The sequence below is a fragment of the Lissotriton vulgaris genome, chromosome 1_1, assembly GCF_964263255.1.
Source record: "Lissotriton vulgaris chromosome 1_1, aLisVul1.2, whole genome shotgun sequence".
In the NCBI taxonomy this organism is placed as follows: domain Eukaryota; kingdom Metazoa; phylum Chordata; class Amphibia; order Caudata; family Salamandridae; genus Lissotriton; species Lissotriton vulgaris.
In genome coordinates this window covers 2029707578-2029729227 of record NC_141685.1, presented here as the reverse complement: position 1 = coordinate 2029729227, position 21650 = coordinate 2029707578, and the positions used below count along the sequence as shown (strand labels likewise).

The 21650-nt window shown below is 44.7% G+C and overlaps 1 protein-coding gene across 2 annotated transcripts in view; it reads left to right on the top strand.

Annotated features, from left to right (window-relative positions):
• Nucleotides 1-21650, top strand: part of IRAG2 (inositol 1,4,5-triphosphate receptor associated 2) — a 1414859-nt gene that overhangs the window by 1135504 nt on the left and 257705 nt on the right. For both annotated transcript variants that reach the window (XM_086920312.1, XM_086920307.1), the window contains one exon: nucleotides 18929-19063. In XM_086920312.1, coding sequence (XP_086776438.1) covers nucleotides 18929-19063 — 135 coding nt within the window. The remainder of the gene's footprint in view (nucleotides 1-18928; nucleotides 19064-21650) is intronic.

Here is a 21650-nt window from a genome sequence, read left to right as displayed (position 1 = left end):
CACTTATGACCACTTTCATGGTTAATAGTTCTATTATAGGCGGCACTAATAGGGTCAATGGGCTGGTGCAATCTGCCTCCTGGCGAGAGCCCTAGCACCTATTTTTTCACACATTAACCACTGCATTCACTGGATGGCCACTCAGAGTTAGTTTTACTGCCTACTAAAATGAAGACACGTTGATCCATGCTATCAGCATTTGTAGTTCAGGGTGCACAGAAATACCTGCAACGAGCTTGGCCTGTCAAGTTATTTAAGAAGTAACATTTACGCTTTAGCTCTGGTACTGCTGCCTTGTTAAATTAATCTTGTCTATGTTTTACCTTTGTTACTCAGCCGTTCTGTTCCAGTGTTGATTCAGGTACTGTTAGATCACATGGTACCCCTACCACTCTTCCGGTGCGGTTGGGTACTGTTTTGATACTGCCACTGTTTGCCTCTATGACAGTCCTGGCAGTGTTAGATCGTGGTCCTGAGATTATCAGGTTCTGCTCCAGTTCTGGCACTGGTACATTGTTACCTATGGCTACTGTTCGATATCTTTGCAGTTTGCTACTCTCCAGTTTTGTTCCTGTTCTATGGTTTTTCTGCCTTTTTCACAGTCTTTGGACCTGTTCCAGTTCAGCTTTTCGATCTGTCCATGCCTCCTAGTAAAGAAGAGCTATAGAAATTCTGTTGCGTGCAATACTTTATGCGCTTCTATTTTAGCAGGGGTACTTTAATAATTAACCCAAGCAGCCAGAATGGGATAGTATATGGTTGTACTTTCTATCCTAGACTATTTGGGAAAACTGCGTTTTTTGTTAATGTGATTACACACTATTTGTGTTGTGTTCGGTCAGTACAAGGATTAAGGTGGGGCCAGCCGCAATGAGGTTCGAGCTAAAGTTACTCATTTCCACAGTGTCCTGAAGCAGAATCCACAGCAGTAGACATAGCAGCAAACCTCACAGTAGTGTGTGATTACTGGGTATATGCTGGGCAGTTTGTAGCGAGTAGGCAATTGGTCACGTTTTCCCTTCTCGACATTGCATCTGGCTCCAAGGGTCTCACTTTTTTTATTCCTTCTGTCCAATCAGGGTGAAGCTAAAGCCAGCAGACAAGGATGTTCCCACATCTTTTCCCACATTCAGTAGCCCATCACGGCAAACAAAGTTAGTCTAAGCATGTAATTTCACAAGGTGCAGTTCTTTTCTAGGTCAGTATTTTTCCCAATGTAGAACATTTTGTGCATGTGCGCCCCATTTTTAGGTCTTGCCTAACAGCGAGCACATGCACTGTTGCTGTAAGGGGTATTCTATAAAGTAAAGGGCTTAAACCCACCCATTACTTACCATTTGATGGCTTGCTTTTTTTTTTAACACCCAAAGACACAGATCTGGAGCTTAGCTCCTATCTATTTGTTTTTTTTCGACACCAAAAAAGCAAAGCTATTCACACGGTTCCATGCTACACAATTCAACTCCACACCTTTCCTATCGACACCAAACCACATACAACTCAACAACCTAATTATACAACACACCACATACATCAAAAACACAACACATAATTCCAAATCATGCCACAAAATTCAACAGCACAACACATAATTAAACTACATACCCCTCTACAAAAAAATACCATTCCACACAATCCCACTCCATAACATACATTCCCCCTCCAAATAATTCCAGTACACTCCATACCACAGTTACTATCCACATAATTCCACTGCATACCATGCCACATAACTCCACTACACAAATCCACACCACTCCATTCATCGCCACACAAATCCACAACTAACAATTCCGATCCAAACCACATAATTCCACTACACACCACATACGTACAATCCATAACACATGGGTAAAAGACACTGTCATGTACGTCAATAGCTCTAACACAAGCAAATGCGAGACCTATTGCATTTCCAATGCTTGTTATTGATGGTGTACTTGGGACTCTGGACATCGAGAGTCTTTATACGAGTATCCCCCAGGACGATACCATCAGAGTCCTGGGTAAGGCATTGGATGAAATTACCTGGGAATACCAAACACCTAAGCATTCATCTTGGAATGTGCTACTTTGGCACTTAAACACATTTTTTTTTAATATAAAGGTGATTTTCTCCTTCAGTCAACTGGGTCTTCGATGGGCAGTACTTTTGCCCCCAGTGTAGGGGCCTCTATGTTCATGATTTTGAACGTAAATTTATTCAAGGTGCCAATAACCTTTTTGCCTCTTCCATACGTTTTTGGAAGAGGTATATAGATGATATTCTCATGATATGGCAAGGACCGGAGGAATCCCTTGCAGATTTCTTAATGTGGATCAATACTCTTGATCTGAAATTTACCCACACGTCAGACAAACAGGAAGTTGTGTTTTTAGATGTGGTAATTTCTAAAACCAATGGGCACTTTTCAACTAAGACCCATTCTAAAACAACAGCGAAAAAATAACATTTTGAAATGTGCCAGCTTCCACCCCAGACCCTTATGGGAGAATTTGCAATATGGACAATATCTACGTATAAGAAGAAACTGTAGCAATTTGGATGATTTCCGCACACAGACTGACCTTACTGCTAAACTCAAACAACGTGGGTATTCAGATAGAGTTATAAACAAGGGCTATAAAAGGGTACGCAATCAACCTAGAGAGGCCCTTTTAGAAAACCCGAGGGAGAAAAAAGAAATATCCATGACCTGCGTTACAACTTTAAGTAACGCATCCGATTCTGTGAAAAAAGCCATAAACAAAGATTAGATAATACTTACCAGTAACAACAGACAATGGGAAAATACCTTTGTTCTTTCAATAAAGGACGTAGCCTCAGAGACACCCTGATTAACACCTGCCCCAGAGACAGGCCCACGATGGACCCCCCATCCGTAACTGATGCACGGGGCCTACCAAAAGTGACAGGACATTTTCTCTGTGCAAACTGCATTATCTGCCATCTCACAACACATACCAAAACCCTGGAGCTTGAACCAGGAAAAAAAATGGACACAGCGTGCCCACACTAACTACAACTCCACGAATGTGGTCTACTTGATAAGTTGCCCCTGTTGGTTGCGTTATACGGGTATGACCACACGCAAAGTGAAATTGCGTATTTGAGAAGACCGGAGCAACATTAGATGTGGGCGAGCTACTAGGAAACTGAGTGAACATTTCTTGCAGCATAACCACACGACTAACGATCTAAGATGGACAATCATCGAGGAGGTCAAAACACAAAGAAACGCACAAAAAATCCTGTATGAAAAAGAACAGAGATGGGTGTATCGTTTGGGTACATACCAGTAAGGATTGAATGACAATGTCCTGTGGGGCACAGTGTTACGACATTAATCCCCTTGAATTCTCACCCATTTTTCCGGTGTCCCATTAGCTATATATTGTCTAAATTATGGTCTGATTAACAGTACGATAACTCTGTACTGATCGCTGTGTCTCCAACAGATATACCCACATCACGATCACATAGATATAAACAAAGAAGTAACCCCCAACGTTTGTTCCTTAGTTTATTTATTTCTTCGTTTATTTCTTCTTCAGCCTCAATATGTATGGATTATTATATCTGTCCACTCCTCATTATTCAAGTTCAACTATTATGATTGAGGCTCCCTACCTTTATTCAATAATAGAGCGTGTAATTGACCGGTTTTTACTATTAAACTTTTCCGCCCCCCCCCCCACCCCCCCCGCCTGTGTTTGGTTCACCGTAACCTCAATAATCTTAATATTCTAGCTTCTTTGACTTTGTTATAGGTCTCAACGCTATATCTACCAACAGAGCGTGAATTTGCCTAATCTCTTAATTACGCTGTACCTTTTATTGGATTCGGCTAAATTTACCAAACAGGGTGCATTTTCTATTTTTAGTTTCTTGCTCTTCAGACAATTCCGGGTTAGATTCCCTTTTTGTCTTCAGATTGGGCATTCATACTAGAGCGCGAGCAACAATCCTTGTTATCGCTCCGTCATTCACTCTAACCCGATGACGTGTTTAGATCAGCCGAGCCCCTACCTAATTTCCTCGCGTTTATAACCACGACAGTTAACCTCGTTCAATCACCAGCGGGGTCCGGTCAAATGAGGAATGTCACAGGTACCGAGCAGCTTTGTGGCAGCAAAGGCGTGAATCCCGATACTGCAACATGAGATAAGTACTCTACAAGCCGAGACCTCACATTTTACCTTTATCTTCTTTCTTTTTCATAGGGTGTGCCATTTTGCCACAACCCCCCTTCCGAGACCCATTGTGTGATAAGTGATTACACCTTCTGTAAGATATATTTTAAATATGTTAAATATACTTTTACTGAACTATACATGCCCAACAGCACTGAATTGTCTATACTTGTATAGCATTTTTACTCCATAGACCACCGTCTACCGTTAAGCGCTACTTTGGGCATACAGGGCGTCCTAGCCCTTAGTAACATCTTCCACGATAAAATCGACCATAGGTTGAATAAGTGCACCGGATCACCAATAGTAACACGTGTGATCAGTGTTACCGCTCAAAGTGCACTTTGAAGAGCACCAATGCATGTAGATTCCGCCATGACAAACCAATGAAGATGATGTGTAAAATATACTTCTTTTTGTTTTCTCTTTATTTGTCATTGTCTGTTGTATTTTTTCAAAGTAAAATCTGTTCCTCTCAACATGAGGATTTCCTGACAATTATTGTCTTTTTACTATTTTTCACACCAATAACCTCTGGTTAGGGTGGGCCTTAGCGCGCCCAGACTGCCGAGGCTCACCACATTCTGGTCCTGATGAAAGCCTGATTAATAATCACACATAGGCAGAAACATGTTGACCACACATCAAGGGATATAACTGAACAATGTATCTGTTTTTTTTATCCCACATTTCTTTTTTTTTGTCCATGTCTGATTCGTAAACTAATAAAATATTTTTTTGACAGTCTAGACATTTTAAATTCACTTTCACCTATCACAATTCACATGATACCAGCTCTGCAGTAATTCTGGCGTTGAAGCACACCAGGGTGGCATTCAGCCTCTCCTGGTGGGGTCCGATGATGAAGCATGTCACCAACTAGGTGATGAGTGAGGGCTTTCTAACAAACCTAGTTGGTTTTTACATGCATGTTCTTCTTTGCAGAAAGGTACACTCTTTTGTTGTTTTGATTACAGTATTGAGGGGGGAGTAAGAGTGCTCCTGAGTTGATTTCCCTTCCTCCCTTGTTGTTTCCTACGTAGTTGACTTTTTAGACAGAGATGGGTGTGATGCTCCAAAAATCGGCGCAAAAAGAGTTCCTGCCCTTCTTTTTGCTGACAACACACTTTTAATTTCTAAATCAGCACAGGGATTACAACAGTTTTTGAATGATTTTATCAAGTTTTGTGACGAGTGGGTTCTAGATTTAAACGAGGCCAAAAGCAAATATGATTTTTAAAAGAGGAACGGCTAATCCCACCAAAATACCCGTTAGCTGGCAGTAGCAAATTGGAGCAAGTTGACACTTTTGACTATTTAGGTATTTGCCTGACCCCGACAACTCACTGGCCTGCCCAGATTGAGAACACTAAACTACAACTAATTCATCAGACTACCCACATTACTAAAATCATAGGAAAACATCGTTCCGGCAGCTTGCACCAGCTTTTGAAATGTATAATGCCAAGGTTCTAGTGGGGGGCTCTCTATGTAGAAGAACTCTGGGGGGGGGGGGAGGGGGTAACACCAATTGTTTGTCTTCCATTGCAAATAGTTTTCTTAGATCCTTAGTAGACCTACCTCCTAGCACCCCTCTGATGACCCTATACTTGGACCTCTCCCATAGACAACTGGTTCATAAATGTAATTATAAACTTATGTTCTGGCACAGGTTGTGGTCTGTGGACGTGCTTGTAACCCACCATGAGCCATTAACTGGCCTTTTGAAGTCCCCACTGGTAACCTCGATCCCCTGGTTTAGATCTTTAAGAGATCTACTGGGGAGGCTTGGGACGGAGGGATTTTGGTCAAACCCGGAAAGTCTGGCCATAATCCCAAGGGTGAGGCTAAAAGAAATGTTTTGGTAAGCTGTATCAGAACCAGTTCAGGCAACAATTGAAGGACGCTTGACTACGTGGCGAGCAAGACCACAGGCCAGGTGCTGCATGGTTCATTGCAGTATCTGTCAAATTATGCATAAAATGATCCATACATTGTATTTGGGGGCCATCTGATCACAAGAAGTTTTAAGTTGGCAATGATCATTTCCACGCAAATCCACTTGATCATTTCCGCTAGTCATGTTACATATAGTAGAGTGTGGCATTTCTGCCAGCTCATTCAAATAAGCCTCTTGCCAATCAGCCGCTAATGTCTTGGATGTTATTGCCAGTAATTGGCTTTTGAGGTCTGCTGATGTTGCCTCATTTACAGATTAGGCACCTCATATTCACCAGCATTGGCTGATTGAAACTGGCATTTATGATTCATTCAGTTTAGCCATTCCATAAATTCATATTGATTGTTCTAAAAAGAATTCCCAACGGATAAAATCTATATAAAAAATAAGACCAGGTCACAATCTGATATTAGAGATACAAAGGCACACATTTTACTATGCTTTTAAGACATAATCTTCAGGTATTTAAACCAAACATTCAGCAGAAAACGCCTTACTGCAAAGACAATTGGGCCCGAGGTATCTGTTTTTAGATTTCCGTGTAATGTTTAAGTTTAAACAAATTGGGCATATCCAGCACTGCAAGGATAATACGCAGTGCAGAAAAAGGACATGTTCTTCTGTTTCTGGCACTATTTTACAATATGGCCGCTCGCCAGAGAGACTTGCTGCTGTAAGGACTTGCCAGCGTTTTTTCCAAACCCTAATTGCCGTTGCTGCAGGAGCAGCCTTCCTTGTCAAACCTGCCGGAGACCCTGTGAGTGGAGACGCGAGGCCGCAGCGGAGGCGAGAGGCGCGGCCCGGGGACTGCGAGGGACAGCGTCAGTAACATCAGCTGTTCCCTCTTCCCGCGTGAGCCGCGCCCCCTCCCAGTGCCCCGCCCCCTACAGGGTGTTTAAAACCTCTCGCGGCCCCCGCTCCGCGGGTGCCGCTCGCCAGAGAGACTTGCTGCTGTAAGGACTTGCCAGCGTTTTTTCCAAACCCTAATTGCCGTTGCTGCAGGAGCAGCCTTCCTTGTCAAACCTGCCGGAGACCCTGTGAGTGGAGACGCGAGGCCGCAGCGGAGGTGAGAGGCGCGGCCCGGGGACTGCGAGGGACAGCGTCAGTAACATCAGCTGTTCCCTCTTCCCGCGTGAGCCGCGCCCCCTCCCAGTGCCCCGCCCCCTACAGGGTGTTTAAAACCTCTCGCGGCCCCCGCTCCGCGGGAGCCGCTCGCCAGAGAGACTTGCTGCTGTAAGGACTTGCCAGCGTTTTTTCCAAACCCTAATTGCCGTTGCTGCAGGAGCAGCCTTCCTTGTCAAACCTGCCGGAGACCCTGTGAGTGGAGACGCGAGGCCGCAGCGGAGGCGAGAGGCGCGGCCCGGGGACTGCGAGGGACAGCGTCAGTAACATCAGCTGTTCCCTCTTCCCGCGTGAGCCGCGCCCCCTCCCAGTGCCCCGCCCCTTCCCTACACCTCACTTACTTAAACAGGGCCTATCACGCGCATCGCGGGACGCGCACGGGCGAAGCCCGGGCCAAGGGCGGGCCGTTGTTGCCTGTTAGTGCCCGATAGAGACCGGACCGGGCCATCCCTCTTTCATCGACGACCCAGCAACTAACAAGCATGCCGCCAAAAACTAGAAGTGCCTCCAAACCCAAATCCAAACATGCACAGGAGGTAGCACAAGTAACTGGCCCTATCGACCTTTTTATATCACGGGTTAACGAAACGATAAACCAAAGCATAGCTTTAATGGAAAAGAGAGTCTCAATGGATCTTATGAGCGCAAATGCCAAGCGCTCATCACTTGGTGCCATAGCGAACGCTGCATCCCCAATTAATCTGACCTCCCAAAACAGCTCACTTCCAGTGCCTCTTCCAATCACAGAACTTAACACCGTTCCTTCAGTAGTCGACCTGTCAGTCACGCATTCTGAGTCGGATCCCTCAATAACATCAGAAGACTTGGAAGCAACCCCCGACCTAGCTGGATGTCAAACCCAAGGAGATATCCAAACCACCGACAACCTGCCCCAGCATGGCGAGAGGGAAAGGGCAACATCGGAGACTCGACTTTCACTCAGTGGAAAAACACAAAGCTCACCCATGACCCATCCAAACTCCCCATGCTCCAATAGCATATTGCACATTCCTGACTCCACTCTTCCACATAAGGCAATCTCCAATAACAACACATCTGAGCAATGTAAGACCTGCAGAATCACAAGTGCTCACCACTACTAAAGATCTACTCTACCAATACCTAAAGCCTATCCAGTTGAGCATCAGAAATCTCGAAGCTCAACTGTCAATAATATCGGCCACTCTTCTAGATACAAATACTAGGATAGACGTAAAGGGCCAGCGAAACACCTCACACCCACCAAAAAAGCAAAACCAAAAACACATTCAGAAAACAGTTAATCCTTCAAACGCAACATCCGCTGCACAGAAGAACCCAAATCCACCGTCCACCGCACCCAAACCAATAGCAAATACGCCTCATCCCCAGCAGGAGAAACCACCACAACAAAAAGCACAGCAGGCAACCACCAAAGGCAAGATCACGGCACACACCCCATGTCCAGCACAAAACCCAGACTCCAGTAGAATCCCCACAGAGAAACCCGATTCCCAGCCTACGAATCCACTACCTCCCCAAAAAACATCCAAGAACACATCGGAAACTACCCCGAAAAAACTCCCCACAGTTAGACGTCCAGCCCACTTGCCCCCTGAAGCTACTCCATACACAATAGTTTTAACAGGAGTACCCGAGTTAGCAGAAGACACCCCAGAAACTGCATGGTCACTTAAAAATAAGGCCATGCAGTGGCTCAGCATAAATAGACCTCTCAAATCACACCTATCAGGAGGGATTACGTCAGCACGTAGGGTAGCCTGGATAGGCAAAACCAAGAAAACAATACGCGGTGACTGCATCATTGTAACTTGCAGAGATCCCGCAATGGTAGACTACATCTGTGCCTGGCCACAACTCGAGAAAAAAGGGGGAATAGATGCCCGCCACCTTTCTCTCTTTTACCCCCCAGTGAAACAACATCATAACCTACCACCCTGGGAATGGCACCACCATCCCAAAGACCCGCGAAACCAGGACCCATGGCGTCAAACACCATGGAGTCGGAGGGATTACCCATGCGAGTACCTAGACAGGGGGGGGCCAAGAGAAAGGTACGTTGATGGCCAAGTTCCATATTGGCAGGATAGACCCTACCCAGCATACGAAGGTTGGCAGGGCTTCCCGACCCAAAATCGATACGAGTGCCTCGATATGGTCGATTGACCACCTATGGTCGATCTTAGCCAACACACAGTTGCCGTCTTACATCACCCAGTCTCTGATAAGCACCCGACAGTCCCACCAAAACAGCCTGACACACCAGAGACACCAACGATCCAACTAAACAACCCTTTGACCCACACTCCCCTCAAAAAACCGGACACGAGCGAAAGATCATTCACCGACCAAGTTTTAGCCGCTGAAATCCCTACCAACCACAAAACAGTACCCGCCACCTCGACAGACTACGAGGCCATGAGAATAGGCATAGCCTTCTGGAACGTCGCAGGTCTAACCGGAAAAATAACATGTCCTCAATGGCTGGAAATAGCAGGAAGCCACCAAATCTTGTGCCTACAAGAGACCTGGCGTACATCCCCCCTCCATCTAGCGGGATATAAGACATTCTTCACCAAAGCAACGCCTAGCACAATGGGAAGACCAAAAGGTGGACTCATGATCTATTTCTCCAACACCATAGCAGTCACGGTAAAACTAACGAAAGAAACACCTACCTTTCAAATCATCCAAATTACCCATCAGACTACCGCATCGAGGAACATATATATACTCATAAATTATTATAATAACGCAGGTACTCTGGACTGCTGTACAAATCTAGACGAAATGGTGGCTCTCATATCCACACTACAAAGCGCGAACCTAAGCGCGACAATAAAATACATCTGGGGAGGCGACTTCAACCACCCATTATGCCCAAACCACAAAATCGGAATCTGTGGCTTACAATCTGAATCCGGAAATCCCATTCCTCATTTCGCACACACTGAAAGCGGAAATAAGCTAAATGAAATCCTATTCACCCTGGACCTAGACTTTGTAAACGAACTAGTGGACCCGGCCCAGGAATTTCTACCCACCTTCCATGGGCGAGGCTGCACGTCCACCATTGACTTTATCTTAGCCTCTAATACGTGTAAAAGATCGCTAAAAAACTACAAAGTAGGGTCCAGTCCAATTAGTGATCACTATCCCCTGAGTGTGGAGCTCACAATGGAAAAAGCGGGCCCCTCCACAACAAAAACCAGTTCTCTTGACCAACATTCAATAACAATAAAGAAGAAGAACGGGTACGCCATCAAATGGGCGAAAGTCGACCCTGAAGTGACCTCGCAAAGGATACTTGAAAAAACGCACCCCTGGCTAAGGGACTGTTTGTCTGCAGAGGCCTCCCCCGAACTAATCATCACCTCTTTCCATAACATTCAAGGGGCAATAAGAGACGAGTTATTCAAACACACGGCAAACAAACCTAAACCCCAAACTAAAAGATGGTTTAACTCAGACTGCAGAAAGGCCCTCACGTCCTTAAAAGAAGCCCTCCGGCAGAAACCAAGAGATGCTCAATTAATTTCACTTCGGAGGAAAACGTACAATGAAGCTAGGAACAACCGAAGGCGGCAGATAAAGAGAGACCTTTGGTGCCAACTACACGAAAGCGCACTAAAAAAGGACAGCATCACATTTTGGCAGACCATCAGATCACCTTTTTTAGATAACAATACTGATCCATACCACCTCGACGTAGCAGTAACCGAGAACGACTGGTTTCACCACTTCACTAAAATCTTCGGCTCGCCATCTGACATACCTCAAATAGAACGCGAGGACGAAGCAGAGAAAAATTTTCTTCCCATTGATCTACGCTTCACTGTCACTGAGGTCAGAAAGGCAATCAAAGCGTCAAAAACTGGCAAGGCTCCCGGCCCAGACGGGGTACCTATGGACTTGTTTTTATACAACAGTGACTATTGGTCGCTAATAATAACCCGGGTAATGACTGCAGTCGCTGAAATCGGTCTCCTTCCATCATGGTCATCATCCACCCTCTTGCCAATATTTAAGAAAGGGGACCGCAACGATCCCGCGTGCTACCGGCCGATCTCCCTTCTGGATTCCACGGGCAAAATTGCAGGCCGACTACTCCTGGACCGATTACAATCTTGGGCCCAGGTAAATAACATCTTCACAGACCTGCAATATGGCTTCCAGAAGGGACTCGGAACGGTGGAGCAGGCCCTAAACCTGACCCTCCTGGCCGGAAAATACGCTCACGTAAAAGAAGGAAAAATCTACCTGGTCTACGTAGACCTGAGCGCGGCTTTTGACTGCGTTCAGCACGCAAAGCTGTGGGATATTATGTCCAATCTTGGAGTAGACCCACCGATATTGGCCTTCCTCAGGGGTCTATATACCAACGCAGAAGGCCGAGTGCGTTATGGCATCGGCGGCGAACTATCACGTCCCTTTAAAATCACACGAGGAGTAAGGCAAGGGTGCGTACTGGCTCCCTTCTTATTCAATCTATACACCAACGGGATCGAAAAAGCTATGTTGGCAGGGAGCCAGGACCTCCCACAGATAGCACGCCGCCCTATACCCATCCTCCTCTATGCCGACGACTCGGTCATCCTGGCCCGAACAGCTAACCAACTCCAACGACAGTTGAACAAATACGTGACGTTTATGGACTCTTTGGGTCTAAAAGTAAATACAAAGAAAACATTTACAATGATCATAGGACCCAAACACGGAACCTCAAAATCCATATACATAAATAACACCAAGCTGGAAAAAACAACAGTATACCCCTATCTGGGTATACTCGTAGACGATTCAATGACCTGGCGTAAAGCCATTGAAGCCAGAAACCTCAACTTCCGTCGAGCAACATCAGCACTTTGTGCCTTTTCCAGGAAACTCGGCAAACCAGCTCCTTCCGAACTGTTAACGCTATACTATGCAAAGTGCCACAGCGTGGCTAGTTACGGAGCAGGCATCTGGGGATACGGAAACATTAACCAACTACAGGCAACGGAGAACGCCTTTATTAAGTATGTTCTGGCCCTTCCACAAAGCTCTCCGATTCTAGCATCACATCGAGAGCTAGGGATGGAATTTGTGACAGACACCATACGCTGCCAGCCTCTCATTCTATGGCACCGCATATGGTGCAATCCAGAAAGCCATATAACACGCTCCCTCATCGCCGATTGCCTTAGCCTAGCTCACTGGAGGAAAATTCCCTGGCTCAACTACATTTTTAAATTTTTTCAAGATCTAGATCGGGAGCAATACTTTCTTGAACCACCTTCAATAGAAGACATCCAAAGAAACAGCTTAAAGAACTATGTATGGGCCACTTAAGAGAACTCCGCAATCAGGCTGAGATTGTAAAAACACAAAACGGAAAAATCTGCCTATTGCAACCAGAGAGACTGATACAGCCCTACCTGACGTTCTTTCTTTCGAACTACGAAAAGTTTCTATTGACAAGACTCCGGTTCGATCTTTTCTTCCGCTTGGTCTCATTTCCGGAACAGAACAACTGGTCCCGGAACTTGATTTGTTGTCCGTGTGGCGGGGCCTCCAAGCAATCAACGGTCCATGTCACACTGTTCTGCAAATACTACAGCGTAGCCAGGAAAAAATGGATTTTTCCCCTTCTTCGTTCAAGCGGTCTTAGAAGCACATATCCAGCGCTTGTTTATCTCCAGTCACCGGTAAACCCGCACGAAGCCAAAATGATATCGACCTTTTTAAAAAAAGTAATGAAAACCCGTCAGGGCATTGTTTTATAAACTATAACATGTGAATTTCTGTACAAAACCGATGATTTTTTATAAATTGTACTTTTTATGATTATGCAAATTTTTATAATCGAATAAAAGTTTATGAAATACAAGCATACAGCAAAACTCATCAATATCACACATCATTGGGGAACTGGGGATCAAATGAGAAATGGTGAAAATACCAATGGTGCAAAAAACCTTTACAGTTAAGTCACACATTTTTATCCATTCTTGGATCTTTGATACATTCACATGCTAGACACCTGTCTGAAGCTTGGTCTCTAACCGTATCCCCAAAGGTCCTTAGTCGCAAGCAGCCCAGATGAAATCTCAAATACAAACTCTTTGCTACTGGTGGTAAAACCATATCTAAAAATATTTCGAATTTGGGACTAGACTTGAAACTGACAAATTGACTGGTCAAACGTCCTGCCTTTTTACTCAAGGTATATTGGTCATTCACATATTCCAAATGTTTAGGGTTTTTAGTCGGTATCACTGCCTTACTTAGTCCCTATTGGTGAACCCGTAGATTGGCCAGGCAAAGAAACTAAACCCGGTTGCCATATGTCTCAACTAGGGAATCTTTTTGCCCCTATTCATCAACAGCTCCCTCAGAGCCTCTTGATCAAGTAGCTCAGGCGTGGTATACAGTCATAACAAGTACTTCAAAGGCTTCAGTGAGGCAACATCGGCAAGGGGGACAAGTGGGATACCCGTGGGAACTGAAACAAGAGACCGTACAACATTTTTCTCCCCTACTACCAACTTACAAATGTCCGCATATATACATATCGCAGATCCAAAGAGCCCAGCACCTTGGACTTTCATCACGGTAAACCTACAAAAGCTGGGTTTATTTGGGTGCAGCTGGGTCTGCTTAAAACCTGTGAACCTGCTCAAGGGACTTTCCATCAACTTTGACTATGGAGTGTCTAGATCTACCATTTTCAAACAACATACATTTAGTCTATTCTGTGTTGGGTTCCAGTCCCCTGCACAAATTTAAGGATGTATCTAGCAGTATCTTAGGGCCTGCAGGGGTCTTAAATATCAGTAAGGAGTTATAAGCAAACAAAGAATTTGATTTTTCATACCATTCAGAGAAGTAAAATCATTCCTGCAACCAGCAAGATCATTTACCACCCTATTTATATACAGGGTAAATAATGTTGGTGCCAAAATGCACTCTTGAGGTACTCCATGCTGTATCGCTATTCTGTCCTTTGGCTCTCCGTATTTCCTCCAAAGGATTGGAGCGTAATTGGCTTGATGTATCCTGGCTATTAGTCACCAGGATAGTAGGGGCTCCCATGCTTACCAGTACTGTCCATAGGCTTTCTCGAGGTATAAGATCAAAAACCGATCCTAAATCAACGAAAAGCAATATACAATTTCTGGTTGCTTAACACTTATTGCCAGTTTAATAATGTGAACCTGAAAACTTAATCAAAAGTACTTGTTTCGGCATGGAAACCTGCCTGAAGAGATGAGAGAATACAGTTTGCATCCATCCAGGCCTACAGTTTGTCCAATGCTTGTCTTGAATTTTTTGTGTGCAAAATATCGATGAAGCTAATGGGTTTGTGATTCATTGGGCTTGAAGCATCACTTTTCTGATAAACTACAATGGTGTTTCCCCGATTAGAGGATCTGACTTAAAAAGGTCACCAGGAATATGATCTGGGCCGGTATCATTTGCTGATTTTAATCAGTTGATGGCAGTGCATGTATCTTCAAGACTGAAAGCTAGTTTAACATCAGTAGATGTATCATGGGAAAAGTGTTTAATACTAATGACTGAGGTGTAATAGCAATAGTATCATATTTTGTATAGAGTGTAGAGAAATGATAAACCCACTTCTCTGGCTGAATGTGATAGCTAGGAGTACTTATACTATCTAAACCTCCGTGCAAAACGGTGTGCCAGAATCTCCTTCTTGACCCTACCACTGTCAGCAAGTCCTGCCAGTTTTTCTCAGTCCATTTGGTTTTTGCTTTGGCAAGTGTAGCTATATCCAAGCTGAGCTGCTGAAATGTCTGGGCGGCAACATTCTCTAATAGCCCTCTTGAGATTGCTCCTTGCCAACTTACACTTGGCATTATACCACCTGTGCCCATTCAGGATAGCCGGAGACTTTTGGGTTGCCTCCTGATGACATACTCGGCACAACCTTGTAAAGAATTCACCATAAATAGTCACTAATGATGCAGGGAAAGAGTGGCATTTTCATAAAAAACTGGAAGTACAACTGATAAATCCTAGAGTGCAATGAACAGTCTGCTAAAACCAGAGGCCATGTGATTCTTCCAAGATTATTTGTTAGAACTGGCTTTTGAGCTAAAGTAGAGCAGGTAGACAAACCTCTCTTGAGGGAATCACCATTCGGAGATGAGGGCAATGGGTTATGATCGCTATCTGCTCGAAAAACAATTTCCATGCCACTAAGTAGTGGCTAGAGTCTTGCATCTAGCAGGATGTAATCAATAACAATGCTACAATTTCCCCCTTTTGGAGTTGAGTGGAATACGGGTAGGTTGCTTTTAGAAGTAGTAAGTGTTTGCATACAGATTTGGGTTTGGAATGAGTCCGCCCGTTACAGGCCCTAAGCTCCTCCCAACCGCTAGGGAAGCAAGCTGAAAGGCGGCATTAAAGAAAACCTGTTGCACTTAATCAGACCAATAGGGGATGCCTCAGAGCTCCACTTCCTCCTCTATTAAGGCATTCATTGAAGGAGATGGCACAAATTAAACATTGAAACCCCCTCTGACCACAATTTTAGCCTGCTGCTGATAAACACCTACTAGATCTAACATAGCCAAAACGAATGAGTCAATGCCCACACAGACCAATCTTGCGTAAACATTATATTGAATCAATTTTAAACTGGCGGGAAACTTTAGCTTGAGTCCCATTATATCAGGGAAATCAACTTTTAGCTGCTTATGAATACATGCAATCTCATATTTTAATAAAATTATGAAACCCCAATCGCTCTCCCAGCATTTGGCTTGAACGCTATATGTAGAGTACCCATTAACATACATTTTATCCACTGCCCATGTTTCCTGGAAAACACACTTCATTTTTTCCAGTAGAAGTGATCCAATTGGGGACAGAAAGTTTAGAGTTAATATTTGCCAGGTTCCATGATATCAGAGTCAAACCATCATATACATGAAGATCTGTTTAGGTTTCAGGATCATCAGATGTGGCAAGGTCTATAGTTCAAAATAGGGGAGGTCGCCTTTTCGTCTGTTTCTCGGGCCTGTGCCTTCAAAACAATCATAATTGTTAAGAATACTCAATGTATCACCACATCACTGCCTTTGAGTCAGGGTTATACTCGTCATCAAGTTAGATGGTGTCAATATTGCCCTGCCCTTCACCCCCACTGTGGAAGTAACCTCTTCTACATCAGGTCCATTACTTACCCCTCAACACTCAGCAAGGAGATTTTTTTAGCACTTAGTCAATTAACCATTTCCAATACATCATAGCAATTTGAGATTGGTATGGTAACATTTCTATTAAATCGTTGGCGGCCATTATAAAGGGGCATGTTATTTGGGGAATGTTTTGGCGAATTATGCTAGCACGCCCTGTAGGCATAAAACCTAGGTGCAAGAGAATAATATGAGCGCCCTTCTTTCCGCTGCACATCATCAAACAATTTCAGCACCATATTAGGGTCCCTGAAATGAATGACTATGCAAGCCCCTGAACGATCGGAACTTCTCTTTCCAATCCACCCTTCTCTGTTTGAAAAAAGAATATTGTGTGCTAATGAGTGGGAAATTTCTGTTTTGCACAAGCCAGTGCAAACATGTGTTTGTTAGTTCATCATGTGTTTCAGATAGGCCTCCTCATAATTCGGGAGCACCAGACAATATTACAACATATGGGCAGGACTCGGGTGGCAAATCGATGGCCGGTGTCTTGCACTATAGTTCTAGGGAGCTCGTTGATGTGTCCCTTCTGCCACATTTGAACCCCATTCTGATTCTTAACATTAATCTGACTAGAAGATGCTTGATTCCTTTTAGTTGACTGTAAAGAGGAGGTAGCAGCAGGGCCCTTGCAGATGCACATCCTGTCAGAACTTGTGATGGGCGTGTTGGAGTTGCATGGGGCATCATCTTCACAAGTTCCATGTCCCTGAAATATTGGTTATAAAAGAAACTTTTTTGGGCTTCTTCTATGATTCTAAGACGTGCCAAAGTTGTTATCAAGTCTGTATTCAGAATGGCTATAACCTTATCAACTATCTCTGTTACCCATTGCATCAGCCAAGTTAGTTGTAGGTCCAGTCCGTTACTACTAGAACCGATGTTGGCAGTTAACGGCTGGCCAGGAGCAGGGATATCAGTTAAAGGAGCAGCCTGCGCTAATTGCTTTAATTGATTACTACGAATGACCCTTCTCCCTTTTTTCGCTGGGCATTGAGGGTCAATACAGAAGGCCTGTGGGTGAGGTGAACCGTTTAAAGCACTGGTTAATATAGCTGTAGTCCCAATTACAATACTTGGTCCAACTTCATCAGCATTGGTATCATCTGCAAGATCAGATGAACAAAAACGAGATAAAAGTGGCCCCCCTAAGGGCACTCCTGCGCCTAATAATAACCTCCTTTACACCAGATCAATTTCCTTAGCCATAGCCCTAATTGCCCTTTGCAGCAGTAGGTCAATCGATGTAAGTTTGAGCTTGGAGGGAGGGGTAGCTAACAGAGGCCCAACAGTGCTTTCCCTCTTCCCCATAATCCCTCACCTATTTAGAGAAGGTCAACATTAGAGGGGTGTCCCGGCCAAGCCTTGTCCGACCGCGTGCGGCCACAGACGGGCCTGCCCATGGCCTGGGCACTTCCTGCGCTGCAGTCAACATGCCAGAAGTAGCCGGCCAGATGAGCCTCAGGTGTGTCCAGGCGCAGGGAGTTGTGGGACTTGCAGTCCCCAGCGGCCGCAGTCACTCCCGCAGCAGCTATCTCCTTGGAGCATAAATCGCCAGAGCATTTCTACAACTGGCAGGAGGAAAGCAGGAAGAATATCAGCTTCTCTCAGGATAACAGACGACATGGACGCTTCTTCTGGGAGTATATCCTACCACCTGAGCATTAGATAAGTTTTCACAGAGATACAAGTTTCTGTCATGCGATTAAGCTTCATTGATTTGTATTCAGAGAAAACAAAAATATATTTGACTTGATTTTCTATGAATTTTTAGCTCTCTGCTCCAATTGAAAGTTTCTAAAGAAAACCCTGGTCAGTTGAAATTACCGTGTTTGGCTGTGCTGCTTGCTTTTTTACATTAAATGCTAGTGTGAAGTGAATCTGCAAATAGGTTGTTAAAGGTTGATTTGGTAATTCCATTATCAGCAACTGTTATATGTTGGCCTGATAATTTGGGACATACTCGCAGAAACATTGTTTCGAGTCGGTATTGACACAACCTTTATTTGGCAGCAAAAATTGAACGGAGACTTCTGTGAAAATACCAAGACATGTCCCCTTTCACTGGGTCATCTTCCAATAATCAGGTAAAATAACTGTGACCAGTGCAGAATGGAGAAAAAAGTCCACTGAACTGATCTCCTGACATTTTTTCCACTCAGTTTACTTACGGTGTACTTCATAATAGAGGTATTGAGTAAGAATTCAGAAAACATGAATATATTACTAGCAATTCATTACTAAATAGGTTTAGTTTTGATAACCACGTTTGGAAGACACAAATAACACATTCAAATTGAAGGGGATATGGAAAGTGAAATTGTATTATTCCTCTACTTTTTGAAATTGGTTCTGATTACCTAAAGGGAAACTTAGCACTGGGTGTAAATCACTGGTCTTATTCTATAAATAACTTTATCTGTTTCTTGGTATTTCCTCTTAGACATTGGTCCCCATTTGTGAGGAAGATAACCAGTCGCATGATATCATCAAGAAGCTGGAGAAAAGTTTACAGTTTTTGAGTCAGCACACAGCCCGAGTGGCCAGCAGAGCAGAAATGTTGGGAGCCATTCATCAGGTATCCATAAATGTACTATGACGTACAATTTAGATGCATTTGTTCCAGATGCTTCACTTATGCTGTGTTTCCTTTAATTGTGTGCAACACAGACCTAGCTCCAAAGATCTTTGTTGAGAAAGTGTTTGCTTTTGATCCGTTTAGTGTGGCTGCAGCCTGGTAGTATGCGATGCACTCCTCCTATTGGAGCACGACCGGGGCTGATTTGCTTTAGGTTGGTCCCTGTGTGTAGTGACACAATGAACAAAAAAACAATGGAATGTGAACTAGCGTTATTACCAGTGGCTGGGAAGAATTCAAGCATTCACTTGAAGAGGACGCGGAAGTAAAACACGGTCTGTCCTCTGTCTCGCTTCCAGAAACCATCCAGGTAGGAACCACAAATCTGCCAGATCCTTGCTCCTGATCATTTGAAGAAACCAGAGGTATTAATTACGATTTTAACATTAATCATTTTATGGAAAGACATTTTATGATTTCATTAAGCAAATACTTTACAGTGTTACAATCCAAATGCAGCCCCAATAGAACTCTGGAAACCGGATCATAAACCTATTTTTTCCACTAAGTGTGAAAATTTCAGCTCGAATTGGCATTAGTTTTGAACTCTCAGTAGGAGTCAAAATTTCATTCGAATCTTAACAATATGCTAATCTATAAGGTTGATCAAGTATCCTCAACTATATTAGCAACCTAAAAGTTTGGACTTCACAAGCAGTTTATTTTAGATGCTTAATAATAAGTACATTTTGCTCTGCCTATGCCACTACACACAAAATGAAAAATGAAATAATTAAAGCTTGCCAAAGAGACACTCTCCAATGCTTAACATAACTTTATATGAAGGGAGTGCGGTCAGTAGCTGCTGGAGTGTGATAGAGCGAGCTCACGGCTGACCTGCTCGAGCCATAACCATCCTGAATGCCTAACCATGACACAAGTGAATTTATCTTCTACTGGAGACAGTAAGATTAGTCTGACCACTTAGAACTGCCTGGTGGGCCATGAAGAGAGGAGATCTAAATTTTCCAGACCAATTCTGGTCTGCGCAGGCATTTCCATAATGGTACCCAGCAGGGAGGCTGTTTGTGGCACATGTACTGAGGAGAAGAGGAACCTAATTTGCCACGCCCCAGATGTCCCTGACTCTTCCTCCCTGTCCTTCCTGGTGGTCTGAACTGAACCAGGGACTCCAAAGACAGGAAAGATACACCGGATAAACACTTGGGAGGGAGTAGGAGCAGCAAAATGGCCTGGGCTTAGTTCCACAGCTCCCTCTGGAGTTAGGCAGTTTTGCCAGAGATCAGCAGAGCTGTGCTCCACAGGTAGAGCACTGAGGAGCTCCCCAGGAGTGGAGAGGGGAGAGAAGGTGGGGGAAATCAGAATGGCCGAGCTTTATTAATCTGTACTACGAAGTCCTGATGAGGGCACTGCTGGCCATTGGGGGCCTGGTAGCCTCAAGAGCAGAGAGACAGTTGCTATGGCTTTTCAGCAATTTGCATGTAGGACATCAATACAAATCCTCTCTGAGCACACCAAAAAGGTAATGTTCTAATCAAAGTTATATTTCTATGGCATCTAATCACAATCCTTATCAACATGAGATATTATTCTGAAACCCCACCGTAATGGACCCACGGTGTCAGTCCACTCGTAATGTCGGCCCAAACTAATACTCGCGAGGAAAGGGAGTAGTGAAAAATTGTAGTATGGTGCGTCCGGAGTGTAATCCATGGCGTGCACGGAAAAATACCTTTTTGGTCACAGCCCTGAAGAAGTTGAGGTGTGAGATAAATCAATCAGCAAATTTGTAGAGCGCGCTGCTCACCCGTCAGGGTCTCAAGGCGCTGGGTGGAGGGGAGTCGCTACTGCTCGAACAGCCAGGTCTTGAGTAGTTTCCTGAAGGAGAGATGATCCTGGGTCAGCCGTAGGTGGGTGGGGAGGGAGTTCCATGTCTTGGCCGCCAGGTAGGAGAAGGATCTTCCTCCGGCGGTGGATCTGCGAATTTGTGGGACGGTGGCCAGTGCGAGGCTAGCGGATCGAAGCTGGCGAGTGGGTGTGTAGAATGCGAGGCTGCTGTTGAGGTATTTGGGGCCCATGTTGTGGAAAGCCTTGTGTGCGTGGGTGAGGAGTCTTAACGTGATCCTCTTGTTGACGGGGAGCCAGTGCAGGTCTTCCAGATGTGCAGAGATGTGGCTGTGGCGAGGGATGTCCAGGATGAGTTGTGCAGAGGCGTTCTGTATGCGCTGGAGTCTTTTCTGGAGTTGGCTGTGGTTCCAGCGTAGAGGGTGTTCCCGTAGTCTAGTGGGCTGGTGACGAGGGCCTGGGTGACAGTCTTTCTGGTTTCGGTGGGAATCCACCGGAAGATCTTTCGGAGCATGCGCAGGGTGTTAAAGCGGGATGACGAGACGGCGTTGACTTGCTTGGACATAGTGAGGGAGGAGTCCAGGATAAAGCCCAGTTTTCAAGCATGGTCCGTTGGTTTGGGGGCGGTGCCCAGGGCAGGTGGCCACCAGGAGTCGTCCCAGGCAGAGGGAGATGGTCCCAGGATGAGGACTTCTGTCTTGTCTGAGTTCAGTTTCAGACG